The 18,280-nt window shown below is 43.7% G+C and overlaps 1 protein-coding gene across 2 annotated transcripts in view; it reads left to right on the top strand.

The window, feature by feature from the left end:
- LOC149363886 (Fanconi anemia group J protein homolog) overlaps positions 1–18,280 on the top strand; it is a 54,517-nt gene that overhangs the window by 35,034 nt on the left and 1,203 nt on the right. For both annotated transcript variants that reach the window (XM_089573862.1, XM_089573863.1), the window contains 10 exons: positions 2,465–2,507; positions 4,137–4,217; positions 4,592–4,732; positions 5,287–5,406; positions 6,856–6,927; positions 7,932–8,061; positions 9,486–9,586; positions 10,373–10,408; positions 14,296–14,426; positions 18,131–18,195. In XM_089573862.1, the coding sequence (XP_089429988.1) occupies positions 2,465–2,507; positions 4,137–4,217; positions 4,592–4,732; positions 5,287–5,406; positions 6,856–6,927; positions 7,932–8,061; positions 9,486–9,586; positions 10,373–10,408; positions 14,296–14,426; positions 18,131–18,195 (920 nt within the window). The remainder of the gene's footprint in view (positions 1–2,464; positions 2,508–4,136; positions 4,218–4,591; positions 4,733–5,286; positions 5,407–6,855; positions 6,928–7,931; positions 8,062–9,485; positions 9,587–10,372; positions 10,409–14,295; positions 14,427–18,130; positions 18,196–18,280) is intronic.

Consider the following 18,280-nt stretch of genomic DNA (forward strand, 5'->3'; position numbering starts at 1 on the left):
GCCTGCCAGGCCAGCCTACACTGGTGCCAGCCTTGCCCCTTCTTCCCAAGATGCTGCGGCAAGGGGCATGCTTTTCACGGTGATGGTCATTATATTTCCATCTGCCTATGCACACTCCGTATCTGCCAGCCAGGCAGCAGCCACTTTCACGTACGTGATCCAATGCATGCTTTGATACGCACTCCGCTCATCTGGTCGCGCCTATGTTACAATTTTTTCGTCAAGTTCATTTTAAGCCAGCAGTGAGATCTCATTAGATTGAAAGAGCGGCAAAGTCTGCTTTGTTAGATCGAAGCCAAAAGTACTAGGTGTTCTACGGACGCAGAGTTGTGAAAACTGAAATATTTCATTACATAAACGATTTTGTTGCATTGAAGAGTGTTACATCGAGGTTTAGTTGTAACCTCATCTGCCCACCTGGCAACTGTCCCCCGCTGCGTCTTCATTCTCTTGCAGTCCACTCAATTACTCCATATGACCATTGGTTATCCACCCTACCCATGTTGCATTTCCACTTCTTAATTATAATAGCCAAAGTCAAGACATGAGCATTGTGCATTGCTTGATATGGAACAGGCTTGCACGCTGGCGACCTCATGTAGTCTTTTTAGCAGCCAGCACTGCAAACCCCGCCCTCTAGGAAGAACATAGGAATAGCATTTAAGAATGCTTTCGACTTAGCCGACTGTCAAGAATTCTTGGCTTCTAGCAGCGATTCCGTTGTGATAGTGTGGCATTGATTAACAATATCTTCAGCTGGAATGCACTGCTTTCTTGATGTTGTGAAGAAGTGACATCGAAAGGGGCAGGCTTTCGTAAAGGCTACTCGACAATAGACCATATTCATAGTATGAATCAGGTGATAGAGAAATGCACAGAATATAACCAATCCCTATATATATATATATATAGCCTTTGTAGATTATGAGAAAGCACTGGACTCAGTTGAAACCTCAGCAGTTATGCAGGCATTGCAAAATCAGGGTTTACGCATTAAGTAAAGCAGAAATTTGGGCAAGTTGGTACGTATTCATTTTTGAAACAGCGCAACAAAGACGGGACGTGGAAACTGTGCGGTAAAGACACACAGGCGCTGACTAACAACTGGGTTTATTGAAAAAAAAAACACAAATATATAGACAGAGTTAGGAAAGATTAATCTCCACTATAGTCAACTCATGCCACAAAATAAAAATAAAAGACAGGCAGTGGTTCCATATGCGCACAGCATGTCCCATGGGCTCAAAAAAGTTGCAGGCAGATATGGTGTTGACGTCGTGTTTTCTGCCCCGAAGAAATTAGGCAGGATGTGCAAACAGGTAAGGCAGAGGCAGGAGGGAAACAAAAGGGCTTGTCAAGTGCGCCATGTTTCCCCTTATGTACCTTGCGAGGTAGGGGTAGTATACCAAATTCCCTTCTCGTGTGGCGCCACATATATTGGCCAAACAGGAAGATGCATCAACAAGCGACTCATGGAACATGAGAACACCAGAAAAAAAGACCCCCTGTCACACGTGGCGCTCCACTGCAGAAAGTGCAAATGTAAACATGAAAAAGATTACGAAAAAAGAAAATCAGAAGGAGACCCTCTCGCTAAATGTGCATTTCGTTGCAAGAAATGCAAATGTACCCCCGACTATAAGAACACCAACATCGTGTTCCGCCATAGTGATAAGATGACGCGAGAGGTTATTGAAGCTTTTCTTATACGTGAGAAGGGCGCAGCATGCATTAGTTGCCCATCGGTTGCCCTTTCCGAAGGGGAGATTGGGCATCTGGTGTCCCATGTGGCATGAGTTGACTATAGTGGCGATTAATCTTTCCTAACTCTGTCTATATATTTGTGTGTTTTTTTCAATAAACCCAGTTGTTAGTCAGCGCCTGTGTGTCTTTACCCCTCAGTTTCCATGTCCCGTCTTTGTTGCGCTGTTTCAAAAAAGGGTTTACGTAAGCATTATGTAAAAATTCTGCAAGGTATCTGTAAAGACTGCACAGCCACCAAGGTCCTCCATAAAGTAAGGAATAAAATTCCAGTAAGGAAGGGTGCCAGGCAGGGAGACACAATCTCTCCAGTGCTATTAACTGCCTGTTTACAGGAGGTATTCAGAGGACTGGATTGGGAACAGTTTGGGATAAGAGTTGATGGAGAATACCTGATTAATCTGCGATTCGCTGATGGCATTGTCTTGCTAAGTCACTTAGGCGATGAATCGCAAAACATGTTCATTGACTTAGATGGGCAAAGCTGGACGGTGGGTCTAAAAATTAATATGCAGAAAACCAAAGTAATGTTCAACAGTCTGCATGTCCCAATCTCTCATTCACAGAGCTGGTAATGTGCCATTGCTCTCTGCGCCCTTTGTGTTCGGTCATGGCCTCCTAAGCTCCTGAGTGTCTTAAGGATCTCGTTCTCTTTGTGTGTACGGAATTGTGCTCAGTGCTATATGTACTCTACTCCCCGCAGAGCTGCCATGGTGAAGTCACCATCGAAGAAGAAGCAAACCGAGGTATGTGGGAACAGAGTGGATTCTACTCAGTTGTCATTATTTTATATCTCCTGTACTGCCAAGTCATCCAGTTGAATAGTCTGGGGGTTGAAAAAGTGCCATAGAGCATGTCATCATACATTGCCATGGGGCATCGGCTTGCTTTCCATCGTAAATGTTTATTGTAGTGATAATGAGGTAGTGGGGCTTTTTTCATGAAATCACTAGAAGGAAGTGTGCAGTCTGTGGAAAGACTTTGCCTTAAAAAGTGAATAATTAAAAATGAAAGTTGGGCTAGTAGGTGCTTGGCAAATACATACATACCTATATGAGACATGGTTGCCAGGAGACAGTGAGAAGGAACGGATAGGAAACAGTACTAGTGCCATGGTTTAATGAGGAAGGTTTCACTTTAATGCTTTTTTGCATGTTTGCTTTTTTTTTTTGAAAAGCGCATGTAATTTGAAAGTGATAGCAAAGAACTAGCATTGAAGAAGCTTTCTGACGAATAGAAAATGTACTATCATCACTCAAAAGACAAGACTTGAAAAGGTATTGAGTTTATGACCAAAAAGAAAAAAATCTCATCTACTTTTATATCGCCTTAAGACAGTAAAACCTCTTTGATATGTTTAGAAAAAAATGCATACAAAGAAACGTATCATTCAGGAAAATGTATGATCCGAACTAACTAATTTTGAAAAATGGAACTGCTGAATGAGGAAAAATGTAAATTAGCATTTCTTGGCACAAGGTGTAAACAGCACCTTTTCTAGTGCTCATAGAATTGTGTCCCATTTGTGTTGTCCTTAGTGTGGAAGGAACTTTGCAGCGCATTTGATCCGTCAACGGCAGTGGCAAAAGTAGCCGGGAATGCTTTCTTGTTGTCTTTTAGGTGCTTCATTCCATTGCATGTGTGCACTGCAGGGAAGTTGTCTTACTGTAACTGTATTCTAGCTTTTCACATTGCATCCCCCAGACCCAGCCTGCTTGTATGCACCTCGTAGTTCTCGGATGGCTTATCCTTAGACACTGCAAAGAAGTCGTTGCATTGTCTGCATGTTGCGTCCCTGCAGGAAGGGGCTGCTCATATGGTAGCACAGTGTTTTTTTTTTTTTTATGCTCCGCCCCTTGAACCTAGGCACTGCAGAGAAGCGGCCACAGTGGGTGATTGCCACTGTTTTTCAGCTTTTCATGTTTTGTGTCTCCAGGTTTGGCCCACTCATATGTCTACACATGTGCGGTTGGCCCCTAAACATAGTATGCGACCAGAATTTGTCAAAATTTTTAATGCAGTTGCCGGGAAATTGTCTTAACCATATTAACCAGAAGGGAAATCATGTGAACCAGGAACATATCAATGAGGTTTTACCGGAATATCAGATATGGCATGCAGTACTTGCTGTACATGGCGAACATAAAGTGCAAGGTTTATATTGCTTATCATCTGCCTTTTAAGCTTTTAAAAGCAGGACACACTGTGTAGCAATTATTGGGACTCTACATGCTACGTTCATGAGGCTCATTATTTGAAATATATTGACCAGCAACATGCCTTGTTTGCAAAAAAAAAAAGAATTACTTTCTCTTTCATTTTTTTTTTGTTATTTGCTCTGCTCTGATTCTTTTGTGGTGTGTGTCACTTGCCAGCTTTCCAGCTGGCAGCCAGGTGGTGCATTCAACATTCCTTGGACCCACAGTCTAAGCTTCTGGTGCCTCAACCCTGCAGTTGTAAGTGCCCCACTTCAAGTACGCATCTGTCCTGAATGTCGAGTTGCTTGACAGTTATCTGCTGCAGTGGCTCAGCAGCTGTGATGTTCGGCCGCCGAGCAGCCTTTTTACACCTTTTTTTTATATGCTTTTGCTTTAGTTTTTTTTTGCTTTTTTATATGTTTTTATTCTGTGGTGTGCATGCTTGTACGTGAGTTTGGCCGGTATGTGTTGTTGCTACTGGTGCAATAGGAGAGGGGTGGTTGTGTTAGTAGTTTTTCCAAGTTTCTAAGTCCAAAGCGGACACTTAAATGAAGCTTGCACGGCACTCCCAGATAACGATGTTTTTCTTGACTTTTTTTTTCTCTCTCTCTCTCTTCTGTTTGCCTTTGAAGGCCATGTCAGACCTAAAGGACAAGGTGCACTCCCTGATTGTTGCCTCGGGAACCCTGACGCCCATGGAGTCCTTTGAGTCGGAGCTGGACATGCCATTCAAGAGCCAGCTTCAGGCCAACCATGTCGTTCCACGGGAAGGGGTGAGCGGAACCTAGAGCTCAGGGGTTCGCAATTTTTTTAACCCCCAGGAACCCCAATTGCTTTAGAAGGTGCTAAAGAACCTTGTGTGTCTTGGCGTCTGTTCCTTCCTGACTGACATGCTTGCTGAATGAAGCATGTGGGTGCATGGCACTTCAAAAGGTGCCCAAATATAATTAATGATAGTTGGCTATGTTGTGAAATACTCTGCTTTAAGTAAATACAGTATGATGAGCTCCAAAACGAAGTGATGATGATGATCCGCTAATTTTTGTGCGGTTTTTCTTTGGCCTTGTGCATTGGAAAACTATTTTTTCTAGAAGGCGTATTTTTGGTTCTTCAACGTTTTGTCGGGGTAGTTGGTTAAGCTTCCGGTATCGAACAGCTTTTTTGTTCGCTGTGTTCGTATGTTTCAGGATCCTTTCCTGAGCTTTAATCGTGCGTGTGAAATGGGATATCGCTGGAGAGTATCATCTGTACATTATACAAGGTTGCATTCTGCGAATACTGTGCTTCATGAGGCCTCCTTATGCCGTTTTCATGCCTGTTTGTCCAGGTCTGGATCGGCGGCATTGGGTATGGTCCCAACAAGGTGAATCTCACAGCCAACTTTAGGACAGCAGAGACCTTTGAGTTTCAAGATGAAATTGGATCCATCCTCTGGGATATTTGCAAGGTAAGCTTTGTAGTAGTGTTTTTCATGTCTTTCAGTCGCCTTTAAATACAGGCATGTTGGCCATCATGGCACATGAAGATATTATGTGTTTGCCTTTCTCTTACTGTGCTGTCCACTGCCCAAGCGAAACAATATGCATGACTTGTATTGGAAGGTTTGCGCCTTAAAGGGACTGTGAAAGGGGCTCTCAATAAAGGTGCGGTATTCCTGGGATGTTAAAGGACGCTGTTTCATGAATATCCTCCAGCAATAATTTTTTTAGTGCGTTTTGTAGAAGCCGAGTTATCTGCAGTCAGAATTTGTATTTCAGCGACTTCCCGCCTTTCTCGCTCCTCTAGTCAGTTTTTGCACGCTCAAAGGTAGGCGCTCTTCCGCCAGCCCCAACGGAGAATTACCGTTGGGGGGGGGGGATGTTCTGACCCTCCGAAACAACAACACTGCTGACTGGCCACGGCCATTGTAGCTGCGTAATGCCGAAAGGAATGTTACCAATAGCCATCTCTTAACAGAATTACGTAGCAGCATGCGACGGAGGAGGGCGTGAGCATGAATAAGTTGCCCGAAAGGACTGGTCAACTTTCGCTCACAATTGTGGGTTCTTTGCTGCGTGTGTGAAGTGTATAATATTTATCTCGGATGTTCATAACGAGAGAATCTAGTGACTGCGCGAGTTAAGGGGTGATGTGGGGATTAGATCGCAAAAATCGCGAAAAAAGTCAATTTTTGAAAAGTACACTTTTTGGCATCTCTAACACTGTTTCTATGTTGTCTTGAAATATTTCACCCAAAAATAAACTTTAAGCGCTCCAAATAAATATATTTGTTGGCATCTACACATAGACAGTGTGTGCTAGCTTAGAACTTTCAGGCTTGTTTTCTCGAAAGTTTATTTTGAGCTTAATACCTCGTTGGTGGAAAGCGTAGCACAGCAATGGATGCATGGATTTTTACCCCGTTTGTTTTGTTGTGATCACTGAAATGTGGTCTGCGTCAAGACAGTCTCAGATTTACCATTTAGGCTCGCATGTTTTTATTACGTGGTAATTAGAGCATGATACATTCTAGACATAAAAGAAGGTGCATATTGTGTCCTTAAAAAAAAAGCAGAGATATTAAAAAAAAAATTAAGAGAGTCTTGATTTACACCATACTTCTTAGAAAATATTAAAAGCATATACAGACCTGTGGCCTGTTTTTTTTTGTCATGCTAGGCTTTCCACAAGCAAGCAACATGGGGACAACATATAAACAATGATAAAAGGAAACCTACTAAAGATGTCATTATGAAACTTAATATCTGATTGTCTGATGCTATTTTAAACCAGTCTGCCAAATTTCATCACTCTAAGTCTAAAAATAGAAAAGTTGCCTTCGATCTCCTAATTTAATATACTCCCCTCAGAAGGTGTTTCAGTGCCCCTTTAAATATGCACTTTATATTCATTCCAGGCTGTCCCTCATGGTGTGCTGTGTTTCTTCCCATCCTACGGCATGATGAATAAGCTGGCCCAGCGGTGGCAGGTAATGACACTTCTTGGCCCTGATTTCTTTTGTTTTCATTTTGAACCTCTTTAGCCTTCGTCTGTAGGCTTAAGTGTTTGTGCCTATTTATGCATTGGTGATTTTCATAAAATAAACGCCACACTGCGGCAGCACCACATACTACTCGTCGAAGAATCTACATGCACGGAACCATGTTGTTTGCTCCATTGCTTAAGGGGTTTGCTGACGCAGTCAGATGTAGTTGCTCAAACTGCGCAGTAAAAATATATTTTAGGAGTGCCGTTACACGGGGCGTTTGCACGATAACGAGATAGAAAGGTAGTTAAGTTTACTGTCTTGTGTCAATAGAGAGCAATGTGCAGATCACAGTCAAGGCAATCATTGGCTTCCATTTCAAAGCAATGGGAACACCCAACTGGGCATTTCAGTTGGAGCTTCCAGTTGTTCGCAAATGCTCAATTGTGAATTCTCTAATTGCAAAATCTATTTGACACCCAATATTTTTTTTTTTTACTGGGACAGCACTTAATATTTCGGGAACCAAATGGAATGTCCAATTATAATCTGAAGAACCTGTTGGATTTATCCAGCTAGTTTAGCAAATTCCAATTGTTTCCTCAGATTTCAATTGATGTCGTCTCTCCCGATTGGATTATCCAACAGGGAGACCTGGCACCAATTGTAAATGCCAACTGGAATCTGCAAAACCAGTTGGATAACCCAGTCGGATTTCCAGATTACAGTTGGATAATCCAGTTGAACCAGTCAGTTTGATTACAAAGGCCTATTGAATTTACTTAAATCCTGTTGGAACCAGTTTGGGATACCCAGTTGGCCCCAGAGATTTTTTTTCACTGTGGGTGATGCACAGGATGTTAGGAACATGATGTAATGCGTTCCATTCATGACATCTTGTGAACTGTGCACCAGTTCACTGTATTAGTAATTCATGCTTGTAGCACCCATGACTGAGCAGCCGTCTTTTTTTGTTTTATGCTTTTTTACATTCTCCCTTTTCTTAGGCCACAGGCATGTGGTACAAGTTGGAGAGCCTTAAGCACATTGCCATGGAACCTCAGAAGGCTGATGGAAAATCCTTCGAAGACACAATGGACGGATACTACAACCATGCGTCTGGGGAAAGTAGTGAGGGTAATCTGTCATTTCATTTGAAAGTCCACATGAGTGTCATTGCCTCAGTGAATATGTTCTCTCAGAAAAAAAAAAATGAATATATGATGACGCTATGTGGGATGAAAGCCAATCAAATAAAGATAAAATGGATTAAAACTGAATTTTTAGGGGAAGAAAATAAAAAATAAAGTCTAAAAGCAAGGTGCTTGGTAGGACAGCGAAAGCAGCCAATTCATTAAAAAACTCAGCAAGTTGAAAAAGAAAATACGAAAATGCTGATTAGAGCCTCAACCCTGACAAGCCGACTTCAAGGAAAGGAGAGCCTGAAGGAGACTAAGGCATGACAGCAATCTTGAAAAAGAAAGAAAATACAGAGAAAGACAGCCAGAAAAGAAAAAAAAGATGAGAAAAATAATGTAGCTTACAGACAAAACAAGGAAAAGTGAAATGGAAAGAATACTATCTTTGCTACCACTGAAAGCAGGCTCCTTGAGCCTGACAGACACCACTCCCTGTATTCTGCTCACAAATGGTCATCCTTTAAATTGTTGAGAAATCTGGCTGGTTTCAAACCGTCAAGAACCATCCATCAGGTTCTGCTTGGCTGAAGTGCATGTTCTGTTTGAAATTTTCTTTATATGGAATGAAACGTGACCCATTGCTCCAATTGTTCTGGCACAAAGGAAGTTTTTATTCGGTTCATGTACTGTTGACACCGTGTGCTTTTGAGGTTGTCTTCATGCCACACGGAAAATGTAACATCCATTCTATCCACAGGACAGTAGTTGTATGCATCCAAAGGCCGTAAAAGGAAGGTTTAAATTATTTGATAGTAATTTTGTTACAATGAAAACAGAAAGGAATAATATATCTGCGTTCTGTGACTTTTCATGACTGGATGCAGTTGGCATGTAAATATGGATACGTAGATCTCTGGCTTCACTGTATAAGCAGCAAGTGAGCTGTGGTGGAATGTTGTTCGTTGGCGTTTAGAGAACAGTGTATTCTATAAGCTTTTATTATTGACTGCATGCTAACGTTTTCAGTTTTGTGCATTTCACCTAGCTAGCCCCTGTAACTTCAGTCTGTGGAAGCTGAAATAAAGTGATGTTTGGGGTCTCTCGTTACTTTCTCTTGGATATTTGGGTGTGATGACTACTTTCTTAATTTCAACCATTATTAGCTATTGGACTTTTGTTTGAAGTGACACAGTTGTTGTGCTGAAAGGGGTGGGTTCCTGAAATGTGCTGCTTGAGGCAGTAAGTTACCTACTCCTTTGTTTCCCCCGCCCTCAAAAGCCTTTATTGCTGTGACCGTCGTCAAATGTAAGGGTCCAGTCCGCATGCAGTGACAGGGTTGGGCTAAAGGCGTCATGCAATTTGTGTGACATTGTGTGGTACAGTTTCTCTTTTTTTTGTTGTTGTTTCCTTCTTTTTGAACAGATTGTGATGACAGGGGTGGAGCCCTGCTCCTTGCAGTCTGCAGGGGTAAAGTGAGTGAAGGCCTTGATTTTGCGGACAACAGTGCAAGGGCCGTGGTGACGGTAAGGGCGCAGTTGTAGCAGCTGTTATTTAATTTTTAATATAAGAATTCGTACATTCATGATTTTCAGGGTCCATCAAATTTCGAGCTTATATGTTCAAGCACAACAGCAGTCATAGATCCGGGATAGCCCACAATAAATAGTGCCCATGTGTTTACAGTTGCTGACCGGTTTTACGGACTCTGCAGGACCTGAAAAATGGTCCAAATAAGCGAACAGTTAGAAAAAAAGTTCATGAGCTTCAAAAAATCCCTTTCCTGTTGAAACAACATTGGCTTGGAAAGTATCGGTAATTTTGCCGTCAACCATGTTCTGCCCATAAGTGATAATATTAGCTTGTATTTGAGTCTAAGTCAGCCGGACCACACGCTGTACTGTTGGCATGGGCTTGAGGTCATGCTGCGAACCTCACCACCACTTCGTACAAACGTGCTGCGTGCGATTTTGGAAGGCACGTGCCACACAAGACTAAGAGAGTTCATTTCCAGGGCAGTGATGGCACAGTGGGCCGAGAGGGGCATAGAAGAAACGTGCGGAAAGTGGACAGCTCTGATTATGAAAATTGAATGTCAGAATGTGCGATGAAGTGGATCCTTCAGAGACAGAACAGTTTGATAGGTGTCAGCGAGTAGTAGTCAACCATAAGCTTGAAGAGCGGGGATCAGGGCTGAAAGCTGTGTGTGCTGTGTTGTGGTGTACCACGCTTTGTGTGGTTGCAGAAGTTATGGTAGGAGAAATGTTTGTGATTTCAAAAATTATTTGTTTTTCTGTGGTTTGTCTCTGCAGATTGGTATTCCGTTTCCAAATGTAAAGGACATGCAGGTAAGGCATGGCTTGAGCTGTCTTTTACTTAAAATTCAACCTGTTAATTTTTTGCTTGAACAGAATTTCTTCTCATTATTTTATGTGTTGTACTAGTGGAGTTTGGGAACTTTGTAAAGCAAAGCCAGGCGCTCAGGCTTTCTTGATGTTTATTTATTTTTGTGCCCCCTCCCTCATTAAAAAAAAAATGACCAAGTTCACCTCTAGCACAAGTGCTGACAAAACTGTCTGTATGCAGTACCCACTTATTTACATATTATTTACATATAGTTGGCAAAGAATTTTCTCAGAGAACATTTGTTGTACAGAAACCTGTTTCTATAGAGGGTTGATAACTTAGTGGGCCCTTTTTTCGAGAACGGCTCCGAACACCTATATATCGACCATGCAAAATGCCATGGAATTGGTAGCATTTCTTACAACCATTGTAGTGGCTCCAAAAGCATTTTTGTTAACAAGCAGTAACAAGGGCAGAAGTGCTAAGAACAGAATATGCAGTTGACTCGATAATTTTAACCCGAAGTAGACTGAAAAATTCTTTGAAATAAGGGGATCCCTTCCAAGGCATATGGTGTTAATGAGACCAGCACCTCAGTTCACATAAACCAGCTGTTGAAATTAATTGAGTTCGAATTGACAAGAATCCACTGTGTTCAGCTCGCGCTATAGTGATGCCACATATAGCCATCGACATGACAGGGGCATGTGCACTAGAAATCTGACTGAAAAGTTGCATAAATGAGATCATAAAGTCATTGCAAGGACCAAAGGGGTGCTCAGCTTTGGATGTTCTCTGGAAAAACACAAATAAGACCCTAAACCATTCTATCACAGATCATAGCGTTAGCGAAGTAACAATAAACAACTCCCTGGTTTCTGGCATTGAGTTGGCGGAGGCTTTCAATAATCATTTTGTAAATTTAGTTTCTAGTTCATATCATCCTGAGGCTATAAATGGAATCAATAGGAACAGCGAGAGTTTGTACTTGGGTCCCACAGATGAGAGTAAGATTCATACAGCATTCATTTCTTTGAACAATAGCATGGTTCGATGATATGCAAATTAAGCCGGTTAAATATGTTTTAGATCTAATCTTACCACTTCTTTCATTAATATATAATTTGGTTCTTTCCACGAGAAGCTTTCCTCACAAAATGCAGGCATCAAAAGTAGTCGTACTGTACAAGGAGGGTGATAAAAATAACTTGTCAAACTACCGTCCGATATCTGTACTACCTGTTTTTTCTAAGGCCTTAGAAAAATTAATACAGTCTAGAGTCATTAAATTTGCAGACAAATGTAATCTAATCAATTCTGCACAATACGGTTTTCGTAGAGGCCGATCCTCTGAACTGGCCCTCCTGGCACAGAAAGAATTTATCCTGAAAGGCTTTGAAAACAAAGAGATGGTCGCTGGTGTATACATGGACTACTCCAAAGCGTTGGACCATTTAAATCATCAGACTCTACTAAAAAAGTTAGAAACATATGGAATTCGAAGTATACCCTTAGACCTAATACGTTCATACCTGGAGCATTGCACACAAAGAGTTGTAAGAGGCGAAAATCTTTCTTCTTCTCAGCGTGTTACTACAGGCGTGCCTCAAGGAAGCATCCTAGGGCCCCTATTGTTTAATTTTTATGTCAGTGACATTGTAAACATTAGTACAAGGTCAGAATATATAATATATGCTGAAGACATAACACTTTTATTTCGAAACAATGATCACAGCCAGCTTGTAAATAACATAAATCAATCATTGGATAATTTAAACGCTTGGAGCAAATTGAATACACTGGAGATAAATGTAACCAAAACAAAAGCCGCGCTTTTTTCCACAAGGCAGTCTCCGATGCCTATCATGCCCTCAAATAATAATCTAATTTTTGGCCACACTCCTATTGAAGTTGTTGATGAAATGAAAACACTAGCCATTTATTTCCACAAAAATATGTCCTGGGATAGGCACATAAATGAAATAATTTCACGCCTGGCAAAAACAGTAGGTATTTTAGCAAAACTCCATTTCTTCCTACCGTCGAAAATTAAGCTACATATCTATAACTCGTTATTCTTGTCTCAACTAAACTATTGTTTCCTTGTATGGGGTACAACTACACAAACAAATTTAAATGCACTACAAAAAAAAGGCTATTCGCCATATAGCTGGAAAACACTACTACACTCATACCGCGCTGCTTTTTAAGAATTTTAAAATAATGTCAGTACACTATTTCTACTCGTATAACTTAGCAGTTCGCTACAAACAGCAAATAACTACCTCTGAGAGTACAGTGCTTCGTTCGCCAATTTAACAACACTTACACGAACATATCCTTCGCGTTCTGCTTGTAACTGGACGGTACCTTTCGTGCGAACGACGTTTGGCCAGCAAATGCTCGCCCATACTCTGCCCACTCTGTTAAACTATTTTTGCCAAAATAAAGTTAATATTTAAAATGTTAATAAGAAATCAATACATTCATTCTTTCTCTCGCAAATGTAATTTTTTTCTGGTTTCCTGCAGTGTGTTCCTCCTATGTCTTTTTGTATTTTTGTGGGTTTTTTTGCTATGCACAATTGCCGTTCGCTAATCATGTTTATCATTCCCATTGTGCCTTTACCTTTAACACACACACACAAAAAAAACTGAACTATATGTAGTAAGAGCTACAATGTCTGGTAAATGTACTGGTATAACTGTTATTACCGACACCTCGCTGTTTTGCCATGTAATGGGGCCCCGAGAGCCGTCAAGTGAATTAACATTCACTTTTTGTCTCGGGTCCCTCATTTCTTGCTGAAATGGAAAATAAACTTCAACTTATTCAGAGAGCGTTGCACGTCACATAGGAACGTGGGGCTCATCTGCGATTGAAGCACGCAGCCTTTGTTGAATACTGCTCACAGATCGACAGTGTATAGGGAACTGTGGTGCAGTTTTTTTTTTTCTTTGTTTTACAGGGGAATGTATTCTGTTTCATAGGGAATTAACTATCAGCACTGTTTTGCGGTAGGCCTTGAGTTCACGGAGGTTGCACGGTGGACTGCACGAAAACAGGCCAGCCTTTTGTTCAGTGCTAGCTACCTAAGTTGGCAAATCAATCAGAGCAATTCCAGCTTGCGCGTCTCTGATTGTCTTCAAAGCACCGTGCATTGTTTGGTTGTTGCCTATTATCATCGTCTGTATTGTTGGTTGGGGCAGCCCCAGCTGGTGAAAAAAAAAGGACTACTTATAGGAAATTGCTTTGTTGAGAAAGTCGTCGTGCTGCACTGGCCTTATGTGGCACTGAGGACAACTCCATCTAGTGATTTTTCTGAGTAAAAATTGATTCTCAGACTTTTTGTGGGCATGTTAATGTTAGTCCAGCAGCAAACAAAAAAAATTAACGGCTGAGAAGAATTCAGTTCCTAATTTCTCTTCCACTCGATTCAAACTCGGGACGTCTACACTGAGAAGGACTGGTTACTGCCGTTTTGAAATGAATTGCATTGTAGTATAGCCTCTGGGTCAACGATGCTGGTTTTCTTGTGACACCGGCTCCTTAACTCTTTCGCGTTGAAGATAGTAGTGTCAACAACCTGAATCGTTAAGCATCCACTGCTTTTAGTCAACCTTGTCCATGTTGGAAGGTGCAAAATTGCTGTCCACAGAGATCTCTCGCCTGTAATGATCGATGTGGACAGCTCTTTTAAGCAGGAAATTCTAGAGACATTATTTCACTGCTTTCAACGAGCGCACTTAATGAATTTAAAGTAAACTTAATGGCTAAGCTTGAAATTCACTTCCATGTGGAGCTCTTCAGTAGCATTCCGAGAAAGTTTCCAAGTCGGAGGGTTGAACCTATTGCTTACTTTTTCTCTTTTTTTTTTTGAACTTTATAGGTGGACCTGAAACGCAAGTACAATGACCAGCAGTGCAGGTTAGGTAGACCAGTGATGGGAGGAAATTCCTGGTACGAGACGCAGGCGTTTCGTGCCCTCAACCAGGCTTTGGGGCGGTGCATTCGACACAGGTGATTGTGATTTTGCTTTGGCTGTTTTGGATGTGGTAATGCATGTGTGGTGAAGGAAATAGCTTAGCATTAATGCTTTTGCTAAGCAATTTCGGGCTGACAATACAACTGGAGATTATGTCTACCATGAAGTCATGTAAAATGTTTTCACTTAGTTCAGCAATTTTACCTCACTCAGTCCACCACATTCTGTCCACGTGTATAACCTTAATAGTGATGTCTTTGGAATATAAATCTGCCTAAAAATGAGGGTGGTGGTATGATTGTATATAGAGCACTGAATTTAGCTGCCAAAAAAGCTGTTCTTATTTTCTCTGCAGGTGTGCTGAGTGCTACTGTAAACATATTCTGTTCTCGTTGACTTGATGCTGAATGTGCTTTATGCTTTTCTCCACATTTATTAATTTATTATGCCAGTAAAGTTGCAGTAAATGCTTTTATTTACCGAGAAAGAATAAAGGTACCGTAAAAGTTTGTTAGTTATTATAGAGACAGGAGACAGTCATCTACTGACTTTTATTGATCTTGTTGAGGTATTAGCGGGGTCGCAGCGGAGCACCAGACAGAGACGACCAGCGTGGCAGGCTTCTAGTTCCGGACTGCGTGTGCCGGACGTGCGCTCCGAGCACGCGCTGTCGTTCTTTATTTTCTTTTGTCGCGGGAACGCCGATCTCAGCGCCTGCGCTTTATAGCGTCGCCGGGCGCTACAGGGCCCCCCGCCTAGACGGAACATCGGAATGTACGTGCCGACGGGGCAGAGATGGAGTAGCCACGGCAGACAAGCAGGCAGCTAGAGTAACAGTGTCCCCACGGGGTCGCTACAAGGTCCGGTAAGTTCAGGTCAGGGGCCGGGAAGAGCAGTCGGGTGGAGTGCGCCGGCTCAGGTGGACGAGCCTGGCTGCTGCGCAAGGGGCGAATGATGCAGGGTGCCGAGCTGACAACGGACATGGGAGCAGGGGAGGCCATGGGCGGGCCGTCACCGACTGTAGTGCTGCCCGCCGACACAAGTGTCGTCGGTGTGGGGACGGTGGAGCTGGTGTCGGTGGGAATCCGGCTCGCCGAGTACGTCGGCACAAGCGCTGGAGTGGGCGAAACGGCTCCGTGGCCTGACAGCAGCTGTGTTTTGACCATCGACATAGCGGCGACAGCTGTGACGATGCCGGAGCAAGTTGCTGGGCTCAATGCCAGGTGCTTGGGTGAAGCGAGAGTGACAGTCCGGAGAAACTGGCCTGTGCTGATGCGCGTGTGGGCATGGTCGGCTGTGGGTGGCTGCAAGAAGGTGGTGCCAGTGACAGGCCGTGGAGCTGAGACGCCTACATCAGACGGCTGGCTGACAGCAACAGACACAGCTGGTGGATGGACAGTTGCTGCACTACACGGTGTGGATAGCGCTGCCATTCGTTCCTGAAGGTGGCTCAAGGCAGGCACCAAAGCAGACGCTTGCAGCGACAGTGTCGAGCTGCCAGGGTCAGACTCCGAGAAGCGGGTGACAGAACTCAGGGCTTGGGGTGGGGCCTCTTGGGCAGGCGGTGTGGCCGCCGGGGTAGTGGGGCTGGTATGTGGCATATGCTGCGGTGGCGGCTTCAACCTCACAGCAGAGGCCTGCAGAGCTGTTGGCGGTAGTGACGAGGTAGAATGAGATGCCGGAAGCCTCGGCACGGCTGCTGCCGCAGAGTCGTCCTTGGCTGCAGGAGGCTCGGGCGACAACGCCACTGAAGCGCAAGGAGGCAGAGCCAGAGACGCGGGTCGGATAGTAGTGGGAGCAGGACGCGAGGCGGAGCTCGTGCGGATCCCACCTGGTGCGGCGTCGAGAGAGACAGCCGGGCTGGAGACGCTGGACGGGAGTGGCGGCGATGCGACGAGGGGCTGCTGAGGCGGGCCGGGTTCTGATGAAGGCTGCGTGGGCGCGAGCGAGGCCGGTGCAGGGCCAGACGCTGGCGGCGGCGAAAACGGGTCCGCTGCGTCGTAGAGCGGCGGCGGAACGTAGTAGGCGCCGAAGTACGCCAAGACGGCCGCACGCAGCTCATCGTATGGCCGGCCGCCGAAAGCAGAGTAGGTGAGCCGACGCAGGAGGTCGGCCGGGAGGATGTCACAAAGGACTTCGTGTTTGAACGGCTGGATGGTGATGCCGTTCAGGTACATCGCAGCCTCCAGTTGGGCGAACCACCCGCCGACGCCTGCAGGCCGGAACGCCGGGAGCGGCGGGTCGAAACTTGGGTGCTGCCAGTACGCCATGCTGGAACGCCGCTGAGATAGAAGGCACGGTTCGCCAGGTCACCACTGTTGAGGATTTTGCGGGGTCGCAGCGGAGCACCAGACAGAGACGACCAGCGTGGCAGGCTTCTAGTTCCGGACTGCGTGTGCCGGACGTGCGCTCCGAGCACGCGCTGTCGTTCTTTATTTTCTTTTGTCGCGGGAACGCCGATCTCAGCGCCTGCGCTTTATAGCGTCGCCGGGCGCTACAATCTTTTGGGGGGGGGGGGGATCAATTAAAAGCTCCTTGTGCAAACGAATCTACACCCAGCTGTTGGGCTGAGAAACACGGCTGAACAATTTAAAAGGTGCTTTATCAATATGGGAATGTCTCCTTTCGGTGGTGGGCAGCATTTGCTAACCCTGATATTATAGACGTGGTAACTAGCGGCGGGCAGGCAATAACGAGCATAGTATTAACCAAGATGCATGGGTTTTAATTAAACTATAGTATGCTTCAGACCACTAGGGTAGTTAAATAGGGTTGGTGATATACATCACACGTACCAGCATTCATTGTTTGTTGTCAGCAGCTGCGTCACTGTCAGCATAGTGGCAGTCTGCCTTTTCAAGCCACTTTAAGGGATGACGGTAAAACAATATGAAACTGTGCAAAGAATGGTGACAAGTTGTAAGGGGAAAAAAAATGAAGGCGTCAGACGTCTGTTCCTGCAAAAACTAACCTTCTGTATTGCTCTCAGATCTTCTATTCACAAAGTGTAGTACTAGCCATTTCAGCCAACAAAGCCTGACTGCATCCAGAGCAGCTAAGTTTGAACACTGCATGGCACCACCATCGGCTCTGATCCGACTTCATTTGCCAGTTTAGAATATGTGTAATTTTTAGTGAAAGATCTGCAAGAATATACCAATATTTTTATACTTGTCTCCGACAGGCTGTTCCTTTAAAAATAATCGCAGTTGAAAATTCACGACTGTTCCTAGTTCATAGTCTATCTTAAGATGTATCTTAAAATGTGCTTAAGCTCATATCAAACTTACAAACTGTTATGGCAAACATTCGCAAGGATACCTTATGTCTATTGGCAAAATGATAGCATTAGAAGCTGGTAATGTCTTTACCGTAAGTTATGTCACTTCCTTCTAGCCACTGGGAAAATTTTATGACAGACACATTTTTTTTCCCGATGAGGCTTTTAATGCTGTCACATTAATATCAATTTTGAATTACACTTTCCTTCTGCATGAGGCATCGGGTTGCCATAGCGATACTCCATGGGGCGAAGGGCGTGTGCTAAAAGTGACACTAAATTTGATTTTCTGGCGCCTTTACTGGGTCACGTTAACTACAATCGGTTAGATGTTGATACATTTAACTCCCCTGTTTCCAGCTGCTGAGGGATGGTTTGTAAAACTGCTTGTTGTGTCTCTTCATATCTTTACTGCATCATGTTAAAATTTTCATCTTTTTTTTTTTTTTTTTTCTACAGCGAAGACTGGGGTGCCTTGATCATAATAGATCATCGCTTTTCACAGCAGCCGAAATTTCGGAAAGGTAAGTCACTGTATGAATTGAAAACTGACATTTTTCTCTGGCTTGTTTCTGTAGTGGTCAGAAAAAGTTGGGCAAGTACTGCCTT

The sequence above is a fragment of the Amblyomma mixtum genome, chromosome 2 (assembly GCF_055824585.1).
Source record: "Amblyomma mixtum isolate Tamu chromosome 2, ASM5582458v1, whole genome shotgun sequence".
NCBI lineage: Eukaryota > Metazoa > Arthropoda > Arachnida > Ixodida > Ixodidae > Amblyomma > Amblyomma mixtum.